General features: G+C 38.6%; 2 protein-coding genes across 4 annotated transcripts in view; one reads left to right on the forward strand and one right to left on the reverse strand.

Moving 5' to 3' along the window:
• The window catches only part of dus4l (dihydrouridine synthase 4-like (S. cerevisiae)), a 65,537-nt gene extending 54,990 nt beyond the window's left edge, over positions 1–10,547 (reverse strand). Inside the window, exons 1-5 of one of the 2 annotated variants that reach the window (XM_060842894.1) lie at positions 10,278–10,547; positions 10,056–10,177; positions 8,820–8,937; positions 4,539–4,661; positions 1,163–1,396 (exon numbers count right to left, since the gene is read on the reverse strand). In XM_060842894.1, the coding sequence (XP_060698877.1) occupies positions 1,163–1,396; positions 4,539–4,661; positions 8,820–8,937; positions 10,056–10,177; positions 10,278–10,384 (704 nt within the window). In that variant the 5' untranslated portion in view covers positions 10,385–10,547. The remainder of the gene's footprint in view (positions 1–1,162; positions 1,397–4,538; positions 4,662–8,819; positions 8,938–10,055; positions 10,178–10,277) is intronic. The other variant, XM_060842893.1, reaches the window with a different exon arrangement.
• A 311-nt stretch (positions 10,548–10,858) lies between these two features.
• cog5 (component of oligomeric golgi complex 5) overlaps positions 10,859–27,402 on the forward strand; it is a 127,060-nt gene continuing 110,516 nt past the window's right edge. The window contains exons 1-5 of one of the 2 annotated variants that reach the window (XM_060842895.1): positions 10,859–10,943; positions 12,739–12,878; positions 14,905–14,962; positions 19,273–19,327; positions 20,639–20,708. In XM_060842895.1, the coding sequence (XP_060698878.1) occupies positions 10,886–10,943; positions 12,739–12,878; positions 14,905–14,962; positions 19,273–19,327; positions 20,639–20,708 (381 nt within the window). In that variant the 5' untranslated portion in view covers positions 10,859–10,885. Of the gene's footprint in view, positions 10,944–12,738; positions 12,879–14,904; positions 14,963–19,272; positions 19,328–20,638; positions 20,709–27,402 lie in introns of those variants that run through there. The other variant, XM_060842896.1, reaches the window with a different exon arrangement.

Here is a 27,402-nt window from a genome sequence, read left to right on the forward strand (position 1 = left end):
TTCATAGTCTTACCACCTAGAAAGTCAAGGGCAATACATGCATGGCAGTACCACCATCTGCAAGTTCCTTTCCAAGGCACATATCATCCTAACTTGAAACAATATCACAATTCCTTCCTAATAAAACTTATTACATGAAGGAACTGAGTCACAAAATAAGCCTTATGTTGCCCTATGTTTATACAGTATTAAATAATTTTTTTTAAACATTGTGAATTTTCATTTAAAGAGAACATGCTTGAACAGAAATGCTTAAGTGAAAAATGAACTAACTTACAAGTAGATGATAGCAAGTCTTTGTTAAGGTGAATATATTGATAATTTTGTCAAAAACATGTTAAAGTCTTTTGCATTTGGCTCAGTGAGTTCAGTTTTAAGCAGTAGAGTCATACATGGCTAAGAAATTTTTGGTTCAATTCCCACCATGTAGGACAGTTAGCTAATCTCAGTTGAGTAGCGTTAGGAACATTACATTTGCCACAAAGTTACTGGGTTAGCAAGAAGTGGAGGGAAGAACAAAGATTCCCATTCCTTATTGTTATTCAATGTTACTTATTGGTTGCAAGTACATCATATGGGTGTTAGTAGAAAAAGTGATTGACTTTGCCTGAAAACACTGCCCCCAGTATTAATGTAATGATGGTTATACTGCTAGGGAAAACTTGTACCTTTGGAGGTATGTTGAAGCAAGAAGTTTATGCTTTCATGAGAGATGGAGGGAAACAAAACTGAGAAAAAAATTGGCAAAATGTAATTGTGGGACAATTTTGGGACAATGGCTAACATTTACTGTAAGATAGGTTGAGAACATCAAAATTCAACTACCACTGCTGCTTTTTTAGTGGAGCAGATTAAAGATAAAAAGCACTAATTCCAGTACCAAGTATTTAAGAGGGATTACTTCTTACAATTACTTCTACACTGGAAAAGCTCAGTGAACCTGGCAGCATCTGTAGCATAGTTAATGTTCTGAGTCAAACGCGACTTTTCTTAGAATTGCCACCAAATTAGTTAAATTTAATTAATTTTTAAATGTCTGTTGTACTATTTACAAAGGATTATAAATAGCCTGTCAATAGAAGTTGTTCTCTTCAAGCAGAACTTATGAGATCATTATTAAATCTTTAAAAATTTTGTAGTTACTACATTTTCTTCATAGGGCTCCTTACCATCAATTCCTGTCAACTCATGCACATAATCAATATCTTTATGGCTCCTTATGTCTCCATTTGCTACTACTGGTATATTTAAATTTTCCTTAATAATTTTGATTGTATCATAGTGCACTGGTTGATGTCGTTCCTCTGTTGTTCTGCCATGAACAGTGATCCAAGAGATTCCAGTTGCTTCAACTTTTCGACATAGATCAACAGTTCTTGCTAGATCTTTGTGTATTCTGCAATGAAAACAAATTATTGAACACTACAGGTGAATTTAAACCTGGAATTAACCGAATCAGATATTAGATTAAATAATTTCAGAACAATTAATAAAACAGTAATAGTCAGATAGGAGGTACTCATGCCTATTTGACAAACAATTGTTTCATTTAATCATTGATGAACATCTATCCCTCAAGTTCTAAAAGTCCAAGAAGAAGATTCATTTTACAGCCTTAAAGGGGTCTGCCCAAAGAGGAATTCCAAGTCAGCTCATGACCAATCTGGAAAACGTCCACACATCTACCAGTGAGATCAAATAAAGTTAATTACAGTACATTCCTTGCCCAGACATCAAGGTCAAGCATCGACATTACCAGCACTTGTTCAAGAAAAATGATGTTGCAATATGTGACCTCCAAGATTAAAAACGAGCAGCTTTCATCGTCTGGCAGAACAACCAAAAGTTGCAAATATGGCAGCATTCTAACAGCTCAAAGACAAATCTGGAAGTCAAAGGAGAAGAGAAATCTTGAGATATCCAACACTATAGGATATCATGATATATAGGTTTTTTTAAGCCATCTACAGACGAAGGGCAATTTGACAAAATCCCAATTACTCACAAGATGGTTTTCCTCTTCTTAAGGATTACAATACCATCCGCTGATGCTTAGAAAAATAGTTTCAACAACTGTGAATCCACAATAGCACCAGACACTCCACACTAACTTTCAGTATCCAGTGGTGGAAAGCATAGGTGAATCATCATTGATTGGGGAGTTGCAATAAGTAATCAAATTGATGAAAAACAATAAACTTGTGACCCTAATGTATTCCATTTTTGGTTTTCAAAGCTGGCAGACTTCTCCTCACGTCCAGCACTTATATACTCATTCTACAGAATGGTCTCCCTCTTCCCTCCCACCCTCAACTTCAGATATGCAGTAACAACAATCATTTATATGAAAGAAAATAAATCAAGATGTGAGAACTATTGAGGTATTTCCTTTCGTCCATAGAAGGGAAAATTCTGATATGCATATTCCCGAATCCCTACTTCCTATGGCTGAGACAATCCTCCCAGAGATAGCGTGTGGCTTTAAACATTCCAGAAGCTCCAACATGGACTTCTCTGGCAACAAAATCCAACAACAATGTCAAAAACAAGATCAGGATGACTTCATTGCATTCAACAACTTGGCCAAAGCATTTGATCCACCAAACCACTGTGGATTGTGTTCCAAAGATTTGGATCTTCAAAAATAACTTCAGTCATGCAACTCCTCCGTGATGAAATGACTACAATTGTCCTGAGAGAAAACTGAAACAGATTCCATCAAAATTTGGATTGGGGTCAAATAAGGTTGTGTCATAGCCCCCACAGTCTAGCTAACAGAGACCATTCACCTCAAAAATCACTCGCGATGCCAATAGTCAATATTGTCTAGATGAAGAACTCTTCAGCATCAGTTGCTTCTATGTCAAAATTGACCACCATAGATATATATGGTATAAAATTTTGCAGGTAATTGACGTTATTGTGCACTGTACACCAGATGTGAATGCCACTCTCAATCTCAATTCCGCATTAAGTAACTTTGCCTGTCCTTGAATGTTGCCTAATCAAGACACATAAATCATCCTCACCTGCTCAGTCAAATGTTCCACCACCCATATAATTTTAAGGAGAGGCTCTGGAATATTCCGACTATAGCCCACACCTAAGCAGCCATCTCTCTAAAAAGGTCACCATTAACAAGGAGATCCAAATGCATATCACCTTTGCCAGTTCAGCTCTGCACACTGTCAAACATATATTGCCATTGTTTGTAAAAAGTAGTTGTCATTTACAGACTGCTAAATTTTAGTAAGGCTCTTCCTCATCGTCTAGATTCAAATGGAAAATCATGTGAACACGTCAGTGTCTCTCTAGAGGCCAGCTCCTCAAGTCTTCAGGCAGAACACCTCAGAAATCCAACTTCAAAACACTAAATGGTGTTTCAATGGCTGAGAACTGATGCCCACACCAAGTGCTGTTTTGTCAACTCCCAAATGGTTAATTTTCCAAAGAATAACAAAGAAAATGCTCAAAGATACCCTGAAACTCTCTTTTAAGTGTGCTAAAGGAAGATGGTCTTATACCTCCAGGCCAGTAGCATTGGATTCAAATCCCAGCTCAGGTCCTGATGGCCACGGACCATGTACGATAATGCAGCCAAATGAGTTGATTATCCATCTATTAATCCTTCACTATGTCTGTGGTTGACAGTAAGAGCAAGGGTGGTCAACCATAACTGTTTGGTAGTTGCAGTGCGAAGGTCCGTTGCATCATAAGACTCCATGTGCATAGTCATAGAACCATAGAGCTGTACAGCATGGAAACCGATCCTTCAGTCCAACTCATTCAGATATCTTAAACTAATCTACGCCCATTTGCCAGCATTTCGCCCATATCCCTCTAAAACCTTCATATTCATACACCCGTTTCAATGCCTTTTAAATGTTGTAATTGTACCAGCCTCTTGCAGTTCATTCCATACATGCACCACCTGCTGTGTGAAAAAAATGCCCCTTAGGTTCATTTTAAATCTTTCTCATCTCACCTTAAACACATGGCCTCTAGTTTTGGACTCTGCTACCCTGGGGAAAAGACTTTGGCTGTTCGCCTTATCTATGCCCTTCATGATTTTATAAACTTCTATAAAGGTCACCCCTCAGCCTCTGATACTCTAGGGAAAATAGCCCCAGCTTACTCAGCCTCTTCCTATAGCTCAAACCCTCCAATCGTGGCAACATCCTCAGAAGTCTTTTCTGAACCCTTTCAAGTTTCACAACATCTTTCCTATAGGATGGAGGCTAGAATTGCATGTAATATTCCAAAAGTGGCCGAACCAATGTCCTGTACAGCTGCAACAACAGCTCCCAACTCCTATATTCAATGCACTGACCAATAAAGGCAAGACTACCAAACACCGTCTTCACTATCCTATCTACCTTCAATTCCATTCTCAAGGAGCTATGAATCTGCACTCCAAGGCCTCTTGGCTAATCTTAGTCGTACAAGAGCTGTCCCAGTTCAATGTGCACATTTGTGTAAAATTATCATGTAATTATAAATGTAATATTCTATTGCATTTTTAGGACTAAAGTATTTACCTTATTTTAATTGAGACTGAAAAATTAGGATATTCTACTTGATTCCTGACCTGACGCACCATGTCCTGAACCAATTCTGGTTTATTTATTAGGCAAGCACCATATCCTTCTGCCATTGCCCACCTGTAAGAAAATTTAAATGCATTTTACACATACTGCAATACCAATGATATACAAAATGGCTGAAAAGTTGATAGATGTGTCTCAGAAATTGTCTCTCTCTCAAATACAACAGTACATGGAATAGAATGAGGGAAAATTTGAGGTTATTCACTTTAGCTGGAAAAATACAAGAGTTGAATACTTATTAAATGGGAAAAGACTATAGAAAGTTGCCACCAGAGAGATTTATGGGTCCCAATGCACTAGCAATGGTCTACTGCTATTATCATTAGACCATTTACCTAGAGACCAGATATTGTTCTGGGGATCTAAGTCTAAATCCTGCCATGGTAGATGGTGCAATTTGAATTCATTGTAAATCTAGAATCAAGAGCCTTATGATAACCATGAAACTACTGTTGATTTTCAGAAATCTCCAACTGGTTCACTGATATCACTTAGGGAATAAAGCGGTCATCCTTACCTGGTCTAGCTTACTAGTGACTCTAGATGCATAGCAACGTGTTGACATTTAACTGTCCACTTGACAATTAATTCCTGAAGGGCTTTTGCCTGAAACGTTCCTGATGAAGGGCTTTTCCTGCTCCTTGGATGCTGCCTGACCTGCTGTGCTTTTCCAGTACAACTCTAATCTTGACACTAGACAATTAATGCTGACCTACAACCACTGCTGCTCACATCCCGTGAATTAATTAAAAAAAAACTCAACATCCAGGTTCAGCAGGTAATATAGAAAGCAAATGGAATGTTGGCCTTTACTTCAAAGGTAATGAAATATAAAAATAATCTTGCTAAAACTATACCAGACACTGGTCAGATCACAGCTGGAATGTTGTGAACAAGATCTGGTCCCCTTACCCTAAGAAAAGATACACTAACATTGAAGGCGATTGAGAGAAGGCTTACTAGATGGATCCCAGGTATAGAGGGATTTTCTTAGGAGTGGTTGAATGGATGAACTTGTATGAATTAGGGTTTAGGAGAATGAGAGGAGACATAACTGAAACATAAGATTCTTAAGGGGCTTTGCAGGGTGGATGCAAAGAGGTTGTTTCCTCCTGTTGGAAAATCTTGGACCCCAGGGCAAAATCTCAGAGTACAAAGTCACCATTTAAAATAGAGTCAAAGAGAATTCTTTTCCTCCCAGAGGGGAAGAATCTGGAATTCTTTACTATCACTACCACTTAAGTATATTCAAGGTTGAAATATGCAGTTTTTAATTAATAAGGGGATCAACAGCTATGGAGAAAAGGGAGGAAAGTAAAGTCGTGGGTTATCATATCAGCCATTATTTTACTGAATAACAGAGTGGACGCTGTGAGCTGAATGGCCTACTTCTGCTCCTACATACTATAGACATACATTTAAGCAATGTAGTAGATTTCACCAGTTTGTAATTTACAGAACTGAAATAACATTTAAATACAATAGAAGGCAAAGTGAAAAGGCAATGCAAAACTAAAACAGCAGTACCAATTCTTTTAAGGGTTCTGAAGAACAGTCATATTATTTTCGAAATGTTGAGTTTGTTTCTCTCTCTCTCTCCAGCACTTTCTGTTTTTATTTATCATAAAAGTAAGGATGTCATGTTGAAGTTATACAGGACATTGATGAGATACCTTGTGCAGTGTTGGTCTCCTAATTTAAGCATCTAAATGCTTTGGTGATGTTCAGTGGAGGTTTACTAGATTGATATCTAGAATAAAGATGTTGCTTTTTGAGGAAAGATTAGATCGCTGGGTTTATTTTCACCGAGGTTTAGAAGAGCAAGGGATGATAGGACTGAAGTTTATAAAACTTCGATCAGTGTTGAGAAATTGGATGTGGAAAGGATGTTTACTCTCATCCATGAATCAAGAGTAAGTGGTCACTGTTTTGAAATGCATGGTTGGTCTTTTAAGGCAAAAGCGAAGGGAGTTTTTTTTCCCCTCTAAGGGTTACACAACTTTAGAACTCTCTGCCTTAGAAGGTATTAGAGGCAATGTCAATAGGTTTAAGGCAGAGTTAGACACGATTCTTGTCAGGTAATGGATATCGAAGCTAATTGGGAATGTGGAATTCAGAACAGAATTGAATGGCTTGCTTACATTCTTAATTCATATATGTGTGTTTGGTTTAAAACAAATATGCTGTAGAATATTGGCTTTTTCAATTCGAAGACAAGACAATGATGAATAATGAAGTTATGACTCAGCTGTGAAAAGCTCTGGTTAGAATACTGAGAAGATCTGGGCACTACATCAGGGAAGGATGTCTTGACTTTGTAGAGAAAGCAGTACTTGGTCTCTAAGGGTTATATTATAGTGATTAATCAGAGTGTCAGGTTATAGGGCAACAGGTTTATTTGAAATACAAGCTTTTGGAATGCTGCTATTTTATCAGGTTGTTAATGGGGCAAGATCATAGGTCACAGAATTTATAGTAAAAGATCAAAGTGTCATACCTACTAATGTGATGAATAGAACAAACCTAGATTGCTGTTAATCTTCAATCATTTAGAATGGGTTGCAGGTTTTGATCCATTAATATGTAAATCCCAGAACTTCTTTCAAGTCACATTCCCGAGATAACTTCAGGTTTTATTTTAAAAAAAAGTGACATCATAGCTCAGACAATGCATTAAGGGTGTGAGGTTAGAGTCTGTCGGTGTTCCAACTTTGAGTTAGTCTGCTTCTGTTTCCAAAGTAGGAAATGTCACATGGACTGACTGCCTAGAGATTTGTGCTTTGTAAACATAATAGAATGTATCTGCAAATGCAAATTCACCCCACAGACTTACATATGTGTCAGTACATGCGTGTGAGGGAGAGTGCGCAAGAGTCTGTGTGTGCACGCGCTTGATAGAGTGTGTGCGCAAGTGTGGCAGAATATATGCTTGTAAGAGGGTATGCGAGTGAGTGTGACAGTGTGTGTGTGTGTCTGGGAGACCGCCTGTGTAGGAGAGAGGGCCTGTGTGAGTGTGTAAGAGAGTGTGTGTGTATATGAGAGAGAGAGAGAGAGAGAGAAAGAGAAAGAAAGAAAGAAAGAAAGAGAGAAAGAAAGAGAGAAAGAAAGAGAAAGAGAGAATAGTGTCGTGTATGACACTTTGATATTTTACTATAAATTCTGTGTCCCATGATCCTGCCTCACTAGCTACCTGACAAGGAAGCAGCGCTCTGAAATCATGTACTTCCAAATAAACCTGTTGGACTCTAACCTGGTGTTGTGAGATTTTTAACTTTGTCTACCCCAGTCCAACACCAGCATCTCCATATCATTTTACAGTGAAACATTGAAGTTAGGGTGCGTTCTCTGAAATTTAGAAGGTTAAAGGGTGATTTGATCAAAATTTCAAGATATAAAGGAAAGCAAATAAGATGGGAAGAAAAAAAGAAGGATTTCTGCTGGTTGGGAAATCTAGCACTGTGTTAACTGTCTAAAAATTATGGCCAAATCTTTTAATAGAGAAATTCGGAAAGACCTCTGAAAACAAGTAGTAGTAAAAGTTTTAACTCTTTTCCAGAAGTAGCAGGAGATGCTCAATTAAATTGGAAATTGATGTAATCTTGTTCCTCAATGGTTTAAGGGACATACGGAAAAGTTGGGTAAATGGAGGCTGGTCATAGATCAGTCATTATCTTACTGAATAGAGGAACAATGTCAGCTGTGGCTCAGTTGCTAGCACTGCATTAAAGTTCTGTTCAAGTCCCACTTAGGGATTTAAGCACAAAAATCAAGTTTGACACTCCAGTGCAGTAGAGTAAGCACTACACTGTTGCAGATGCTGTCTTTTGGAGGAGGTATCAAACAAAGACAGTATCTACACACTCAGATGGGCACAAAAAATCTTATGCCAGTATTGTGAAGAGCAGAGTAGTTATTCCCAGGTTACTCAACAATATTTATATCTCAATAAATATCACATAAACAAATTTTGGACTCATTGTAGTATACTGTTTGTGGTAGTTTGCTGAGCAACAGTGACTATATTCCAAAAGTATTTAATGGGCTGTAAAGCACCAAGGTGCTGGTCATAAAAAGCATCAAATAAATGCAAAAAGTCCTTCTATATTTCAAATAGACCTAAGCTGAATGGTTAACTTCTGTTACTACAATTAGTAAACAACATAACTTGCAGCATTTACAGAAGCAGAATCGCTATTCTTAAGTTTATCTTACCTTTGTGGACAACCACAATTCAAGTCAACACCATCTGCAAATGGAGAAACTATACAGGCAGCATCAGCTAGATCCTGTGATCGATTGGCAGCAAACTGCACAACCAGAGGACGGTCAACTGTCAAAACAAAGTGTGTGACATGCCATTAGAGAGTTTTCTTTAAACTATTTTTGTTGTGTTTAAGTTGTTTCTATCTCCTTTGATTTGGCAGCTGAACTAGCAATCTTCAGTACTAAGAATGTAGTTAAATTGTGTTCCAAACACTGATAAACACTGAGGACTCTCATCTGCTGACTATTTGGAGATATAATTTGATTCAATCTGTTGCACCATGTTGGATTATCAACATTCATAGAGGAACTCCTCTAATAGAACAAGTCTCCACATTAAAGGGGTATGGATTTGAGATGGCACAAGTGAGCAGGGATGGCATGTTAATTGAGTGATAAATATCAGCCAGCATACTAGATGAACGGCCTTGCTCTTCCGTAGATAGTGACACTAAATTCAGCCACTGTCTCACTATCTCATCGAAGAGATGGCATCTCCGACAACATGGTGTTCTAAAGCAATAAATTATAAACTGAACACCCCAAATAGAGCTGATATTTGCATTATAAGTGCTGCAGATTGATTGCAGCATGTTAGAAAATGTAGTTAATGGTGTGTGAATTGAAACTTCAGTAAACATCTGCAGCTATAGTTCAAGTCCTATTTTCATGCACAATGTGAAATCAAACTTAAATAGAGCAGAGAACTGTGGGTACTGGAAATCTGAAACAAAACAGAATTCACTAGAGAAACTCAACAGGTCTGGCAGCGTCTGTGAAGGCAAAGTTGAATTAATAGTTCGAGTCCAGTGACCCTTCTTAAGCTCTCAGCGGGTTCTGAAAGGTCACTGGACAGGAAATGTTCTGCTTTGTCTTCACAGATTCTGCCAGATCTGCTGAGTATCACAAATTGTTTTGATACAATTAAACTAAGTGCATAATGTTAATGAGAAAAAATAACTTTAAACCCTGTAAATATATCTGACTCCTTTATAAATAATTTTAAGATACATACTACATTATATTGAGTCGTGAAAATCAAATAACTTGCCCCTTTGATCAAAAGGCAGATTCAGCAAACTAGAACTGGAGAGAAAACCCTATTTTTGAAAAGCCAGAATAATGATTAGCTTGTTATAACATTGACCATACGTAATACAGTTGCAATCCAAAGATATACATTACCACAACTTGTTGTGAATTCACTATCTCTAGCCTTGCCAGATCTCAGGAAGGCAGACGCAACAATCATTGGGGTAAAACACAGTTCACAGTCATACTTTCTGACAAGTGATCGAAATGCCAACCTAAACAATAATGGCAGAAACATCCTTGAGTTGTTTAAGCAAACAAAGATTTGTAACGAATGATGAAACACTGTTGCCGAAAGACAGAAGTACTACTCACTTTGAATATCGCACCATAGGTGCACAAATCTTCACAACGTGACCGGGCTGGAACAAATCGACCAGGCATCTTCGTTGCCAGGATCCAGGAGACACGTAAAAACTCATCTGCTACGTTCATGGAAATTATTCACAACCGAATGGGCTGTGACTGGCTTAAAGGACTTGAGCGACGGGGAATTAAACCATCAACTGCTTATGAGTGGAATCTACGTTTGGAGGCCTAGATCCACAGATGCAGTTCTCACCTCTTACATCTGACCTCTGACCCTCACTGCATTCACAGGAACGCGCCGGCGGCTCTCTCCAAGCCTGGAGCCTCAGTCACAGCTGATTGGCTGTGGATTCTCCCAGAAATCCCTGTGAATGGCTCGAGCCCACTTGAACCGCGATGGTTGGCTGTCGGTGCAGCGAACCCGTGAGTGATTGGCTACCGCTGTCGCAGGCGCACCAATGATTGGCGACTGGTGCTGCAAACCCACCGGTGATTGGTTGCCGATCGTTTCCACCCCTTCCCCTTCCACAGGGGAAATGAAAAACAACGGTTAACCCTTTGCTCGCGGCAGGTTAGTTGGCCGTTTGCGCGTGCGTGTGTCAGGCTCTGCCAACATGGAGGGGAGTGGTAGTTGTTCCGTCCAGGACTCGGTCAAGGAGCTGCTTCTGGATGGTAAGGGTGGTCAGTCTGAGTTTTTAAAACAGATTGTCGTGGGGCTGGTGAATGTTGGTAAGTTGCCAACCCATCAAAGTGTGAGCCTCCGTTTTTTCCCCCATTTTGCCTCTAAGTCAAGCCCCGATGTTTTAAAGTCATTATTTATGTGACCATACTTTACGAAGTAAGTGGTATAATCGTGCATTACGAATTGCTGGATAGAGCAGATGGAGAGTGTACCTAATTATATGGCATCAGATCAATCCTTATTGCAGTTTGCTATGATCCCAAAGGAATCCACGTATGATGGAAATGTCCACTTTTTATTTTGAGTATCATTTCTGGTGAGAAGTATTGCATTTAATCTACGCCCATAATATCATTGTTTATAAGAAATGGCCATTGCTTCAAATAACTGCAACTCATTTGACGTTCTAGATTGAGTTACCCTAGAAATTATTACAATTCAAATGGGAACATTTACAAATTTTAAATACACTTTTTTTAAAAAAAAATTCTGCTAAATCATTATGTGTGTTAATAGAACTAATCATGGACATTGGAAATGTTTGCAAATACTTTTCCACGTTTACTTTTATTTGGTGTTTCATTGCTGGGATTTCTAACCAATGTTGACAAGGTTTTTTGGAGAGATGGATCATGGGAGTTTTTCTTGCTTCTACCCAGAGCACATCTAAACAACCCATGTTCCGAGAGTCAAGTAGAACATTTGCAAAATGATGTATTTCTAAACAGGAGGAACCTCTCACTTTAAAATGTGTTACTTTACTTTAGTTTTAGACTTTTATTTAGTAATTCAATAGTGTTTGCCAATGGGTTTTTTTTAAATGGCCCTGGGGTTGGGGAAACTAACTTTTGAGTGAAGTTGGGGTAGGGAGATTTCATTGGTATTGAAGCTTGGATTGCAACTAGAGGCAGACAGATTGAGAGTGTGGTGCTGGAAAAGAACAGCTGGTCAGGCAGCATCCAAGGAGCAGGAGAATTGATGGGACTGACTAATCAATTGATGATTAAAATCCTTGCAGTGTGGAAGCAGGCTGTTCATTCCACTGAGTCCACACTGATCCTCCTAAGAGCAGCCCACCCAGACGTAACCTCTACCCTATTCCTGTTATCATGCCTTTCCCATGGCTGGTCCAAAGAGCCTGGATGCTGGGCAATTTAGTCTTTCCAATCCACCTATCCTGCATATCTTTGGACTGTAGGAGGAAACTGGAGCACGAGAAGGAAATCCATGCAGACATGGGGAAAATGTGGAAACCCTGCACAGATAGTTGCCCAAGTGTTGAATCAAACCCAGGTCTCTAGTGCTTTGAGGCAGCAGTACTAACCACTGAGCCACCATGCTACCCTACAGTGAATGACGACTCAGATGTTGGATTTTGGAGTTTGACTCATTGTTTCATTATCATGCTAGATCTATGAAAGCTTCAAGATCTTTTTTTATGTAATGAAGAAAAGTGAACACTTTGGGAAGAATACAGTGAGCCTATTTGTGTATATCTGTATTTCTACTGTATTTCCTCAATTTGTTTCTGCTCTTCTGGTTTATGTGGCAATTTGTAGGTAGGAAAGATCGAATTAACAGTGTATAATATTAACTAAAATAATGTGAAGTTATCAAAAGAATAAAACTGCAATAAGGGCAGAACTGTGTGTTCACAATCTGTATATGCTAATCTGTACTGATACTCTGGTCCAAATAATTTTGTTGCCCTTATGTTGTAATATCACTTTATTTTTGATTTAATTATTTTAGTGAAATATTTATACAATATTTAATCTTTTTCAGAATGCTATACAGACTTCTTGAAAGACAATTTTGATGTGAAAACCTATACTGCGCAATCCATTCATCAAGCAGTTATAGTTGAACAATTAGCAAAACTTGCCCAAGGAATTAGTCAACTTGATAAAGAACTTCATATCCAGGTAAGAAAAAACAATCTTGTTATTATGTGACTGCTGTATCTGAGTGTTTTAAGAGGCAAAACATTTGGGTAATGTGTTAGCATGGACAGAAGATTGGTTAACTAACAGTAAGCATAAAATGGTGGTAAATGGGTGTTTTTCTGGTGGTACCACAATTATTTACAATTTACATAAATGATTTTGATTTGGGGACCAAGTGTAGTGTGTCAAAGTTGGCAGATGACACTAAAATGAGTGGTGGAGCACAGTGTGCAGAGGACACTGACAAGTCTGCAGAGGGATTTAGATAGGTTGAGTGAGTGGCTAAGGTTCTGGTAGATGGAGTAGAATGTTGATAAATGTGAGGTCATCTATTCTAGCAAGAATAACAGCAAAATGGGCTATTATTTAAATAGTAAAAAATTGCAATATGCTACTATGCAGAGGGACCTGGGTGTTCTTGTGCACAAATTGCAAAATGTTGGTTTGCAGGTGCAGTGGGTAATTAAAGCAAGTAGAATATTGCCCTTCATTGCTAGAGGGACAGAATTTAAAGTTAGGTTATGCTGCAGCTTATAGGGTGCTGTGAGGCCGCACCAAACTGTAGTGTAAGGAGTTTTAGTCTCCTTACTTGGGAAGGAGTGTATTGGCATTGTAGGGGATGTAGAGGAGGTTCACTAGATTAATTCCGGAGTTGAGAGGGTTGGCTTATGAGGAGAGACTGGGACTATACTCATTGGAATTTAGAAGAATGAGGGTCTGTTATAAAAACATATAAAATTATGAAGGGAATAGATCTGATATAAGCAGACATTGTTTCCACTAGTAGGTAAAACTAGAAGTGGGGGACATAGCCTCATAATAAGAGGGAGCAGATTTAGACTGAGTTGAAAAGGAACTTTTCCACCCAAAGGATTGTGAGTCTGTGGAATTCCTTGTCCAGTGAAACAGTTGAGGTGAACTTCTTGAAAGATTTTTGAAGGCAGAGTTATGAGGGTGGGTAAGTAGAGCTGTGTCCATAAAAAGGTCAGCCATGATGTTATTGAATGGCAGACCAGGCTTGATGGGTCAGATAGTCTCCTCCTCCTATTTCTGATGTTTCTGAATTGATGCTTTATCCTGAATGTAAAATGAGTTGTAAATTTAAGAACATAACCAAATAAGTTCAATAGTGATTAAAATTTCTGGTGGGAAGAAAAATGAATGCTTGTGAATTTTTTTTGTCATTCAAGTGTTCCAATCTTGTCTTAAAACCATTTCATTTTTGAAATGATATTTCATATTTTTGAAGATGGAACCATATTAGAACCCTTGCTAAGTATTATTTGTTAAAATTATTTTTGGTTTGGAGCTGACAGCTGAAACTTTTGAACTGTCAGTAGCAACACTTTTTTTTAAAAGAAAAGAGGAGAACAAACAAACTGACATTTGTCTGGGGCCAGGCCTGGAAGTTTAATTGCAGGTTAACTCTTGTTAAAAGTGGTCTATAGACACTTCAACTCCAGATAGGCATTATTCGAAAACAGATGGCAGGTATTGAATGTTAACATAGAAAGATAACCAAAGTTTGATCTGGATTTTGAACTGCATTTAAGTTAGAAGGATTTTGGCTATCACAGATTTCATTGTTCCTGGGTTGACCTCTTGTTATAAACTTACTGAAAGTTCAAAGACTGTTACATCTTTTTATTTCCCCTTTTGACTTATCCTTTAACTGTGGGGGGATGGTGGGGAAGGCTAGAATCACAAGATTGGGTTTAAACCACAGACATTAATTTCATTACTTTGTAGTTTAACTTGACTCTAAAGTTACTGTATTATTGTTAAATTGTTATATCTTTATTTAAGGTATAAACCTGGTGTCTGTTATTGGTTATTTTCAAAATCTCTGGTACCAGTTATTTAAAAAGTCTGATTAGAAACCACTGGGGTAAATCTTTAAAGGTCATTGAGTATTTTAATTTGATTCTGTTGCAAATATAGAGGTGGGGAGGATGATTTGATTTGGTGGTCTGTCTCCGTTTTGGAACAATATTTGTTTTTGCAGGTTGTTGCAAGGCATGAAAATCTTCTTGCTCAAGCTACTGGCATAGAGTCTCTGGAAGGTAGGTGTTTAAAAAACAAATCTTGTGCAGTGAAAACCTATACAACCAGACACTCTGAAAAATCAAACACCCTCCCAGTTCAAATTTAGAGCAGGTCGAAACTGTACTTTGAAATCATGGATGTTTGTAATTTACCATTTAGGTACAGCTTTCAATGTTCACAACACAAACATTAGACACGCAAGTAAGTGTGTGAAAACAAGTGAAAAATGACTTGTGCAGTGGAGGTCTTCTTATTTTATATGCATAGTGGCAAAGAATCCATTATGTTGCTCAGATTGGATGCTTTCACAACTTTGCATTGAGCAAAGGGTTTCTTTTTCACTGTTATGAAATTTGGACAAAGATATCTCAATTTGACTAAAGCTGTGAACTGCTGGTCAACTGGATGGCTGGTCGTGGTAGGTTGGAAGGAAGCTTCGGGGATTGAGGATCCTGAAAATGCTGAAGCATAGAAGTTGAGAGAGCAAGACTGATTTGGTGGCTTGGGGAATTGGTGTTCAGGAGGTAGAGAGAATGGTATCTCCTTTATTTTTATCTTGGACTCTTGGATCTGGATTTTCTCACAATAAATATTGGAACAAAACCATTTTAAGATTCTCAACTATAGATGACACAGTGATTATAACTTTTTAAAAATATATTCAGTCATTGTACATGGGTGTTGCTGGCTGGGCCAGCATTCATTGCTCCTCCCAAGGTGCCCTGTGGTGGTGAGCTGCCTTCTTGAGCCACTGCAGGTAGACCCTCAATGCTGATGTGGGGGAATTCCAGGATACTGAAGGAACAATGTTTATTTTCAAGTTAGAGTGGCTTGAAGGAGAACTTGCAGGTGTTGGTCTTTCCATGTATCTGCCTTCCTTATCTTTTTAGATGGCAGTGGTTGTGGTTTTGAAAGTTGCTGGCTAGCAATCTTTGAATTTCTGTGTGCATCTTCAAGACAGTACACATACTGCTTCTCAACTTCTTGTGTCACTTGAGAACGGTGACTTGGGTTAAACCACATCAGTCTTCTCTTTAATGAGAAAGCAGCCCTATGGTCTAGAAAGACTATGGCAACTTCTTTTTTTAAGCTTCTTGAATGTCACTGGAGCTGCAGCTATCCAGGCAGCTGGGAACATTCCATCACACCCTTGACTTGTACCTAGTGGATGGTGGACAGTTTTGGGAAATTAAGAGGTGAGTTATTTGCTGCAGTATTCTTAGCCTCTGAGCTGCTCTTCTAGCCACTGTATTTAAATGGCTAGTCCATTTCAGATTGTGATCAATGGTAATCCCAAGGATATTGATAGTGGCAGATTCAGTGGTGGAAATGCCATTAAATGTTAAAGCAATGGTGAAATGGTCAGTGCCTAGCGTTTGTGTGGTGCAAATGTTACTTGACACTTGATATTCAAGCCTGGGCGTTATCCAGGTTTTGCTGCAATCTTGCTGTATAGATTGCTTCAGTATATGAGGAGTTGCGAAAGGTGCTGAACATGATGCAATCGTCTGCGAACATCCGTACTTCTGACCTTTATGATGGAGGGAAGGTCGTGGATGAAGTAGCTAAGATGACTGGGTCTAGGATAGAATCCTAAAAGACTCCTGTAGAGATGTCTTGGTGTGAAATGATTCGCCTCTAACATCCTCAATTGTCTTCCCATGTACCAGGTATGATTCCAACCACTGGAGAATTCACTCCAATTCCAGTTGACTCTGGGTTTGCTCGGGCTCCTTGATGCCATACTTTGTCAAATCTAGTCTTGATGGCAAGTACAGTAATTCTCATTTCACCTCTGAGATTCAGCTATTTTGGACATGTTTTTCGCAAGGTTGTAATGAGGATCAGGATAAATAGATTATTGCTGAGCAGGTGCTGCTTGATATTGCTATTGATGACACCTTCCATCACCTTTTCTGATAAATGAGTAGACTGAGGGGGTAGTAATTCGGTGTTGGATTAGTTCTGCATTTTGTCTGCATGACAAACCCGAGCAATTTTCTAAGTTGTTAGCTTGATGCTAGTGTTGTATTGCACTTGAACAGCTTGGCCTGGATACAGTATCTGTGTGATGATGGGGACCCCAGTCTGAAATTGCTAGATCTGTTCAAAATCTATCTCGTTCAGCCCAACATAACGTGATATAAGATCTTACCAAAATGAAGACCGGACATTGTCCCTGCAAGCACCGTGTAGTGGTTACTTTTGCCGGTACTGATGTGCACAGAGACATCTGCGGCAGGCAAATAGGTGAAAAAAGAGTCAAATATGTTTTTCTCTCTTGTTTGTTTCTTCATTACCTGCTGCAGACACAGCCTGGCAGCAGTGTCCTTTATTGCTGTATGAGCTTGATCAGTGGTGCTGCTGCAGCGCCATTCTTGGTGGTGAACATTTGAGATTCCCCACCCACAATACATTCTTCGTCCTTGGCACCCTCAGTGCTTCCTCCAAGTGTGGCTCAACATGGAATATTGATTCATTAGCTGAGGGAAGATGGAACCTAATCAGCAGGAGGTTTGTTTGTCCATGTTTGACCTGATACCATAAGACTTCTTGGAATCTGGTTACCAATGTTGAGACTCCCATGGCAACTCGGTCCTCATTGTACCACTATGCTGCCAGCTCTGCTGTCTATTCTGTCAGTGGGACATTATGACTCTGAGGATGCTGCTTGATTAATCTGTGAGACAGCTCTGCCAATTTTGACACTAGGTCCCAGATGTTTGTAAGGAGAACTTTGCAAGGCATTTTTTTTTTGTCCTTGCCATTTCCAGTGCCTAAGTCAATGTTAGGTGGTTTGTCCATTTTATTTTCTTTTTTCCCTTTGCGGTTGATACAACTGAATGGTTTACTAGGCCATTTCAGAGTTGACATTGTTGCTGTGGATCTAGAGTCACACATTGGTTAGACTACGTAAAGGTAATGGTTTCCTTCCTTAAAGCCCACTAAATTAACCAGTTGGGTCTTTCTGATAATGGTGTAATGGTCAACTTTAGACTCTTAATTCCAGAACTCAGGTGCCCAGAACATTACTAGGTCTCTGGATTAATAGTCTAGCTATAAAGCTACTAAGCCATGGCACATTTGCAAGTGTTGTTCCATATTGTAAAATTGCAAAATTTTATTTCCTTTGGTTGGTCCGGACTAAAGCTATAAACCTTGACCAGGTGATCATATGTTATGGGCAGGAAAAACATCCAGCTACAAAATGAAAGTATAGAAAATCTCTCACTCTTTCTTGAAAGTACCAGAAAATCTCCAGTAATAGCTCCCACTCAATTTCATTGTTGAAAAAAAGAAAAATCACATTAAGAGATTGCTCTGATTGGAGAAATTTCTTAACCAGTGAATGAAATGCAACATTGGTGTGCAAACAACCTCATTTCATTGAAGAACTAAAGGGAATTGGAAGCAACTGAAACAAATTAGCTCAAACAAATTTGAATTGTTTCCCTATTTGTTTTTTCTTTTTCCACTCGTAATATCCATATGTTGACTGCCCTTGACTGTGAAGGGGGAGCTTAAGGAATAGTAACATTTAAGTTGTGAAACTTTGCTTGCAATTCGTATTTTCTAATTAGTTAAAGACAGTGAGCAGTTATTTTCTCAAGTGCAGAGACCCTGTGACTGCTTTCTTTTAACCTGAGTTTGTCAGTCAGTCAAATAGGGTCCTTGGATATTTTGACTAAATTTATTCATGTTTTGTGATGAATTTGGCAATATTTTGGCTCTGTATAAGTGCATTACTCCGATGAGTCATAAAAATTTGATGTCGCCTGATTAAAAGTTATCTATTTGAACACTGAATAAATCTGCAGGCATGCCTCTAACTAAAGTTTGCAACATTATTTTTCCTGTACATGAGCTACTGATTGTTCTCTAAACGCTCCTACTTACTCCAGAAGTGTGGTGGCAGTAATATGTACTATCCTCCTCCCTGCTGTTTTCTTGGCATCCGCTGGCACTCTGGTCCTAAAGCAGTCAGCTTATCTTATGCAGATTGCGAAAGAAGCAGATTTCAAGGTTAGAATGTTCCTTCCTCAAGGGAAAAGCATTTTGGAATGACAACAAAAGTTGGAAACCTGGCAATCCAAAAACATGAGTTGAAATCATACTGAGCAGGATTCCGTAATCAGGCATGATTCCGGGTGGGGGTGTAAAAACAGAAGGGACACTCCAGTCTCGCATCTGATTGAACAACGACGTAATTTGAAGGGTTGAATGACTTCTGTTATTGTGTCTGAAAAAACTTAAACTAAATATTTTAGGGAAAAATGAAAATGTTTGTTTATATACTCTTAAATAAGTTGGTTGTCATGTATTTTAGGTGTTCTTCAGATGATGCACACCCGGATTGCTGCACTTCAAAGCACTGTTGACAGGTATAGTACAAGTTTTGCATTTTAACTGTAGTACACTACCGCAAGTCACATTGTACCTGTGAAATAATCATACCCGGAATCTCACTGCGTCTGATTCACTGAACAGTTGTCAGTGATGGCAACATTAGGAGTTTATAATAGATACATAGGAACAGGAGTAAGCCGTTCAGCATGTCAAGATTGCACCACCATTCAATGAAATCGTGGCAGATCTGTGCTCTAATTCCATATACCTCTGGCCTATATCCCATTTATTATCTTTGCCCAATAAATCTATCTCAGATTTAAAATTAACAACTAATCCTGCACCCACTGCCATTTATGCAAGAGAGTTCCAAACATCTATTACCTTTTGTATGTAGAAGTGCTTTCTAATAACTCTCCTGAGTGCCTGGCTCTAATTCTGAGATTATACTCTTGAGTTCAAGAATGCCCAACCAGTGGTAATAACTTACCTTTATCTACCTTGTCTTTTTCAATTGATACCCTGAAGAATTCCATCAAATCCCCCACAATCCTTCTAAATTCTAGAAAGAAAAGATAATAGAAACTAATACAAAAGACTAAAGTTATATAAAGTGGCATATGATCAAAATAGAGAGCAGAGTTCTAATAATTTGCATGTGATTTGCAAAAACAAGCATGATGTTTAATTATATTTTTATTTATTAAAGAATATGGAACAATGAAGTAATTGTGGGAGAATTTTATATCAACTGAATATCTAGATTAGCAGTAGCAGTAGGGACGAGAAGTTCATAACGTATACAAAGTTGTTTCAAGAATTATGGAATCAATAGGGAATAAACTGTTTTAAACCTAGCGTTTTGTAATGATGGAGGGTTAATTTATAACCTTGTAAAATAATATCTTTATCAGACAGCATCATAATATTAGAGAATTATATATATATAGTGTTTGGAACTGAATATTAAAAATCTGAATGAAACAAATTACCCGTTCATGAGGAATGAGTTGGCTAGGTATTTGGAAAATGAGATTAAAGCATGGCAGATGAGCAATAATGAAGACTTAAAAATTAATGTTCAAATAATGTATATTTTCTAAATCAAACTCTATATAGGAAAATTTGTTCACTGTGACTTATAAGAATATTAGATTAAAGGAAGAAGCTTGCAATGTTGCTTGTTAGCCTGAGGATTAGGTGGGAAGTCAGCAAATGAAATCTACGTACCTCGAATATAACAAACTTTAGAATTTATATCTCTTAGTTGTGCACAATTACTCCTTTTGAAACTGATCATACAGCTGTTGACTATTCCTGTTTTCTTTTTGTTCTCTTTTCAATAGGATCAGAGGAAAGATTGTTGACCCTTATAATAAGATTGTTGCTCGTACTGCACAGTTGGCCAGATTACAGGTATGCTATTTTAATGTACACCTGTACATCAGTAATCCACATTAGATATCTCTCTTTATGCTTTTGTTCCACAGATGCTGCCAGACCCACTGAGTTTCTCCAGCAATGTCTGTTTTTGTTTCAGATCTGCAGCATTCCCAGTTCTTTAATTTACTTATGCAACAGAAATCTGGTGGCTATATTCAAAGCTGCAGGTTTCTGGACAGATACTCAAAATTGAATGTGAAGCTGGGTGAAGGAAATACTCATTGGATGAAATCACATCGAGTAAGTAGGAGTATTGAGTGAGCTTTGGGAAGTTAGAAATGTAATGTGGGAAGATGGTATGGTTGTAATGCCACTGAGCTGGTAATCCAGCTGTCATGCTCTGGGGAAGCAAATTCAGCATCTGAGAATTGAATCTTAAATTCAGGTAATATATCTGCAATATAAAACTGGATTCTGCACTGATCATGTTTATATATATCCTGGATATTCATAATAATCATATGGTTGAGTATTGTCCTTTAGGGCAGGCAATTTGTCATTCTTGTCTGATTTAGCCCACATGTGACTCCTAACCACTGTAATCTGGTTGTACAGCTGAACATTATAGCTCATGGAGTAAAAGGGTCCGGAGAAACATGGATACAAGATTGGCTGAGGAATAGTAGTTAATGAGTATTTTTGATGCTGAAAGGTTCATAGGAGGTTTCCGTAGAGGTCAATATTGGGCTCTTTTCTTTTTCCTGATTTTTTTTATGTTCTACATGTTGGAGTTTAGGGACAGTTTCAAAATCTACAGATGTTGACAATTTTTGGAGACATTATAAACTGTGATAATACTAAAAAATTGAAAATAGAGCAGGAGTAGTAGATCTTCAAAAGAACATTGACAAGTTGGTGGAGTGGATGGATATGTGTCAGGTGTAGTTCATTGTGCAGAAGCATCAGGTGCTCATTTTCATAGAAATAAGTGGGGAGACGGTAAAATATAGTGAGGTACTCTAAAGAGGGTGCAGGAGCAGAGAGACCTGGATGTATCTGCAAAACTTTTAAAGGTGACAGGCCAGGCAGAGAGAGTGGTTAATTTACAGATTACAAAGATCTATTAATAGTTGCATAGATGTAAGAGCAGGGATGTTATGCTGAACCTCTGTACAAGCGTACATTATTAAGTTGCAAATTAGATCTCAACTGGGGTATTATGCAATTTTCTGTGTGCCTCACTTTAAGAATCTGAATGCATTAGAGAGAGTGCAGAAGAGATTGACAAGAATGGTTCCACTTTAAGAATCTTCAGTTGTGGGAAGCTAATTTGGAGAAATTGGGACTGTTTTCCTTTTGAAATGAGAAAGCTAAAGGGAGATTTGATTGGAGTATTCAAGACCATGAGAGATCTGAACAGGATAGACAGGGAGAAACTATTCCCACTTAAAAATGGATCAAGATTGAGAAGACAGATTGGAAGTGATTTACAAGACTAGGAAATATAACATGAGAATTTTTTTTACTGCAGTGAGATTCAGACCTGGAATGTGCTACCTGTAACTGATAGAGGAAGTTTCAACAAGGCAATGTTTAAGAGATCATTGGATGATTATTTAAAGAAAAATAATAAGAATATAAGGAGCCATATTTTCCGCATTCCCTGTTCACAGCAGTCACTTTGACTTTCCATCAAAGGGAAAATGGTTAAAGTAAATACAATGTTAGGGTGCTAGATGAGTTGGGAGTAGGTAAGGTGTCAACTGTGCAGCAGATCGTGTGCTAGGTGGTAGGATACCAAATGGGTGGCAGGGTTGGTAGGATTCAAGTTGCAAGATTGGAAGGAGGGGGTAGGTAAGTGATTAGGGTAGGTAGGGGTGGGCTGAAGGAATCTGGTCTGGTAGAGGCTGGAGTGGGTGGGTGTGTGTCCAGTCTAGGAGGTTTGGATCAGCAGTAGGGAATCAGGTTAGATTGAGTCTGGTTTGGCAAAGTGAAGGGAATGGATGGTCCAGCCTGATGGCAGGGGTGTTGAGTCAGGTCTAACAATGGTGTGGGTTGAGGCAGAGCATGTGGGTATCAGAACAGAAGATAAGTGGGAGTCTAGTCCATTGATGGAAAATGTGGATGGATGGGCAGATTGGGACATTGGGCAGAGTTGTCTGCTGTGGAGAGGTTGTAGCAGTTGGTGGTTGAGTCAGAAGGCATAGTTGTGGTAGGGATATGGAACCAGGCGTGACTAGGGTGTGGTTGCTTGGTCTCTAGAAAGGTGTTGATCCATTAGGGGTGTAGAGGCCAGTTTGGGTCCAATAAAAGGATGGGTGGTTGGGATCAAGTGGTAGTTGAGGGCTGGCGAATTGTTTGCAGAGCACAGAATGGAGACTGCAAAGGTATCAAGTTGCATAGTCAGGGTGTGTCAAGTTCAAGTTTGGGGGTTATAAATGGTCTGGTAGTAATATAATTGGGGATGCGTGAGGCAAGTATAGTGTCAGTTTAATAGTTAATAATGAGTTAGACTATGTATTTAATAATTTAACTTCCCTGAGTAATTGTTTTACTTAATTTCTTCGGAACTATCTAAAGTCTCTTATTTTTATGGAATTGCTCAGGAAAATTTAACTTCCTGAGAAATTGCTTCAGAATCTGGATGGAGATTCCACAGGATCCCTATGTGTAACCCCAATCTACCTGAATAGGAGGTAGATAGAAAGAAATAGGAGTGGATGTCAGACTTTCCAGCCTGCCCCACTACACTCTAAGATCATGGCTGATCTATCCAGATCTCTCTTCCTCTTTTGTGCCAGTTCCTCACAGTCCTCAAGTCCTTGAAATTTCAAATATCTATCTGCTTCATCTTTAAATATTCTTGTTGCCTATTCTTCACAAATTATTTGAAATCATAAGCTTTTGGAGCGCAGTCCCTTCGTTAGGTGAATTGAGAGAGAAGAGCACACAGGCACAGAATTAATAGACAGAGAAATAAAAAGATCATACAACCGGAGTGTTGAATAATAAATCTCTGCAGGTGACCAAGAGTGTTAGATGGTGTGAGTAAGGTGTCAGCAGCTGAATGACAAGTGAAGGGATGGCCTGTGATCCAATTAAATGAGGTTGAGAAATAATTATAAAACTTTAAAAATAAGGTGGTGCTGGAGACAAACTAAATAACTGAAATAATATGAAAGGTATAAAAGTTAGATCTGCCAAAGGTCTAACCTAAGTAATTCAAAACTGTACAAACTAATTAAGGTAGAGAGGTCATAACAATTTATCAGGGTAATGGTGTCAAATGTTCCTTTGGAATGCTGAAAGTTGAGAGAAAGGGAACGTGTCTTTTGGTTAGAGGTAGTAGAAGTGACAAAGGCTGATCCGTTGAATGCGGAGGCTGGTTGGATTGGAAGTCAATGGGGAAGTCTAACCTGATTCTGAAAAGTTAAAGGAGGTGTTACCTTTTCTATCTGTAATTAATCCTAGTCCTAGAAAAGTTGTTACTCTAAGGTTACTGCTAAACAACTAATGGTCCATGTTGATAGTGTATTTTCTATAACAATGTATGTGAGAAATATTTTGGCAGATTTACAATAATCGCAGTAGAAATTTGTAAAAAAAGGTGGAGCAACCCACATACCTTACAAAGTATTTTTGTTTGGATCTCGTTGCCAACAATGACATGTATGCTGGATGTGGGCATATCTTTTCAGTCCAAAGAATCTGAACAGATGGCCCAACCCAAGATAATACTGTAGAAAGAGGAAAGGGGTAATGTGGGCAATTTAATCAGCATCAAAACATTTCAAAGTACACTGACTCTGATAACCTTCTTCTGTTCCCGTCTAGCTGTTTTCTTTTCCTTTTTTAATGATATGTACAAGCATCCTCTGGAAACTTGTAAAAATTGTGTTTTATTAAAGTTGATACAATTGCAAAAATGCTGACACCTGAAATAAACAGCCTGCTACTTTAAAAAGACAGCCCTGAATGTGACAAATATGTTAAATTATTTTTGTTGCTAGTTTAACCTATTGTGCTTTAAACTGCAAGTATATTCAATATTCCTACAAAGGTGCAGGTTTTTTTTTGCAGTATATAGAAATTTCTAAGTGACATGGAGATCGCTGATGGTATTAGTTCATTTTGATAATTTTGGTGCATTTTTCATTAATTATGGCCTGTAATTCTGATTTGTGAAGTCATAATTGACAGTAAATAAAGAGTACAGTACATTGTAGATGAATCCACCAATAGCATAATATTATCTAAGAAGGAATACTACAATTAACAGAAATGTTTAAAACTGACAGAGGGTGTCCATGTGATACCATCCAACAATTATTTGATGAAATCGGAGAGAGGGAAATAAAGACTCCCCTTTTCACAGGCTGCTGAGGTTGGAGCAACAGTCGAGTGGTTAAGTTGTTTTTATCTGAGGTCCTTTACACACTTGATGTAACTGCAATACACCAACCCCTGCGAACAACCAACCAAATTTATTAAGCACATTACAGTACAAACTTTCGAGAAATCCTGAACACTCCTCACCGTGCTTGCAAAGTTTACCCAGGGTTCTCTCTCTGGAGGAACCTTTAACACACAGCTCGCAGGGCTTACAGGGTCATGGCAAAAGCTCTCTCTGAACAAAGGAAACAGTCCTTCCTTTATACAAAATTTTTATATCACAGTTAGTAAGACAATCCCCAGTCACTCCCTCAACAGTCACATGCCACTCAAGATACAATGCAGTGACTACCTCCCCTCCAGAAACAGTGTAATGCAACTCATCCCCTCTTGGTCAAATCTGTTGCAAATTGTTTTTTTTTGTGTAACTATAGGGGAGTAGTCAAATTTCAACTGTAAGTTCTTATTGATTTCTTAATAGGGGATGAAAAATGTAAAACATCCCTGAAAGGCAAGGAAATGGCCATGCAAACCTCCCACATTCCACCTATAGGACAAGGACATACCACCTTACCCCAGGGGCATTCAATGTTTTGCAGTCAGTAGAACAAATTAACTCTTTAATATCTCAAGGTCTCGGGGACTAGGTGATTAAGCTACAACTACCAAAAGAAAGGGGTGGGGGGTGGGAAAGAAGCAATAATAACTGAGAGTGCCTTAAAAATTCCATCCAAGCTTCACATCCACTCTAGCTGCCTCAGAATTTGCAACCCCAACATCTTGCTTTGTGATCCATAGTTTGGGAACTCCATCCCAGCAAATTGTATAGTTAAAGCATACATGTATGCAGAGCACGCACAGAGGATGCAATGTACTCTTGTTGCTCCATGAAGTTATGGAACATTCTCAAATCATCATGAAAATTGGTGAAAGCCAATTTGCAATGTTTTATACCATCAAAGTCACTTTCTTGCATATTGATTATTAGAGCAAAGTCCAGCCTGTTGATTTTCCAAAGCACTCGGTTTCTGTAGTATAACAATACAATGAGTCATCTTAATTTGCACTAATTTCAGTAAAATATTTTGGTATCCTTTTGATGGGATGTGGAGATTTTGGCAAGAAAGCATTTGTTCGCCATCCCTAAGTATTTTACAAGGGTGGTAATGTGCTATCTTGAACTGCTGCAGTCCATCTGTTGCAGGCTGTCCCACCAAGAAGCTGGTGGGAAACACTTGGGTCAAAATCCTAATTTTTTCCCAAATAACAGCAAAGGAATGGTGATATTGTTTCAAGTCAGTACAGTTGTCTTGAAAAAAAACTTTGTGGTGATGTTCATATGCACCTGAAGCCTTTGTCATTATAAGCAATAGAGGTCATGGGTTTAGAAGGTGTTGTAAAAGGTGCCTTGTGGAGTTTAGTGCATCTTGTAAATAATGTGCACAGCTACTACTGTAGATTATGCTGATTTTTTACATGAATGATCACCTCTTTGTGTACACAAAGTTCATCTTCAGAATAGCTAGAAGAATACAATAAGGTATCAGGAATGATATTATTTAGTGATTCATTAGGATTCTGCCGCAAGTGCTAGGCAATTACACTTCAGTAAAAGAACATTGTGTTAGTACACAGAGGGTTCGTAACTCATGACTGGTCAACTTACAAACACTTGTACCTATAAAGATGATCCCATACAGGAATGTATTGTTGATAATTTTAAAGATCTGACATACAGGCATGTCCTCTTAGTTAAGAACAGTTATTTTATATGGTCCTTATTGTGTTCCAAATTGCATACAAGATAACTTGTGAACAGACTCAATACACCCTGTTTACAATCTTTTAGCATGTGATCAAATGCATGGTCTCCATGTATACATGGGAAGAGCTTTGAACTGAAAGCAGTGAAAATAAATTACCATTTATATAGCATATTTCCATTACAACACATTCCTCCCAGATCATCTCAACACCTTTTATGCTCGCTTTGAGCAGAATTTCAGCGGAGAAGTAACACCTATTCTGATAAGTCCTGAAGAACCTATCCCAACAGTCACTGCATCAGGTCAGATCAGTTTCCTTCGTGTGAATCCAAGCAAAGCAATGGGACCAGACAGTACCAGGACATGCCCTCAGAGCATGTGCAGATCAACTGGCAGAAATTTTCTCAGACATCTTCAACCACTCCCTGCAGCAGGCCACTCTTCCTGCCTGTTTCAAGAGAGCCAATATCATCCCTGTGCCTAAGAAGGCTCATGCATCATGTCTCAATGACTACCGCCCAGTGCCCCTAACCTCAGTGGTCATGAAGTGCTTTGAAAGGCTGGTCATG

The sequence above is a fragment of the Hemiscyllium ocellatum genome, chromosome 23 (assembly GCF_020745735.1).
Source record: "Hemiscyllium ocellatum isolate sHemOce1 chromosome 23, sHemOce1.pat.X.cur, whole genome shotgun sequence".
NCBI lineage: Eukaryota > Metazoa > Chordata > Chondrichthyes > Orectolobiformes > Hemiscylliidae > Hemiscyllium > Hemiscyllium ocellatum.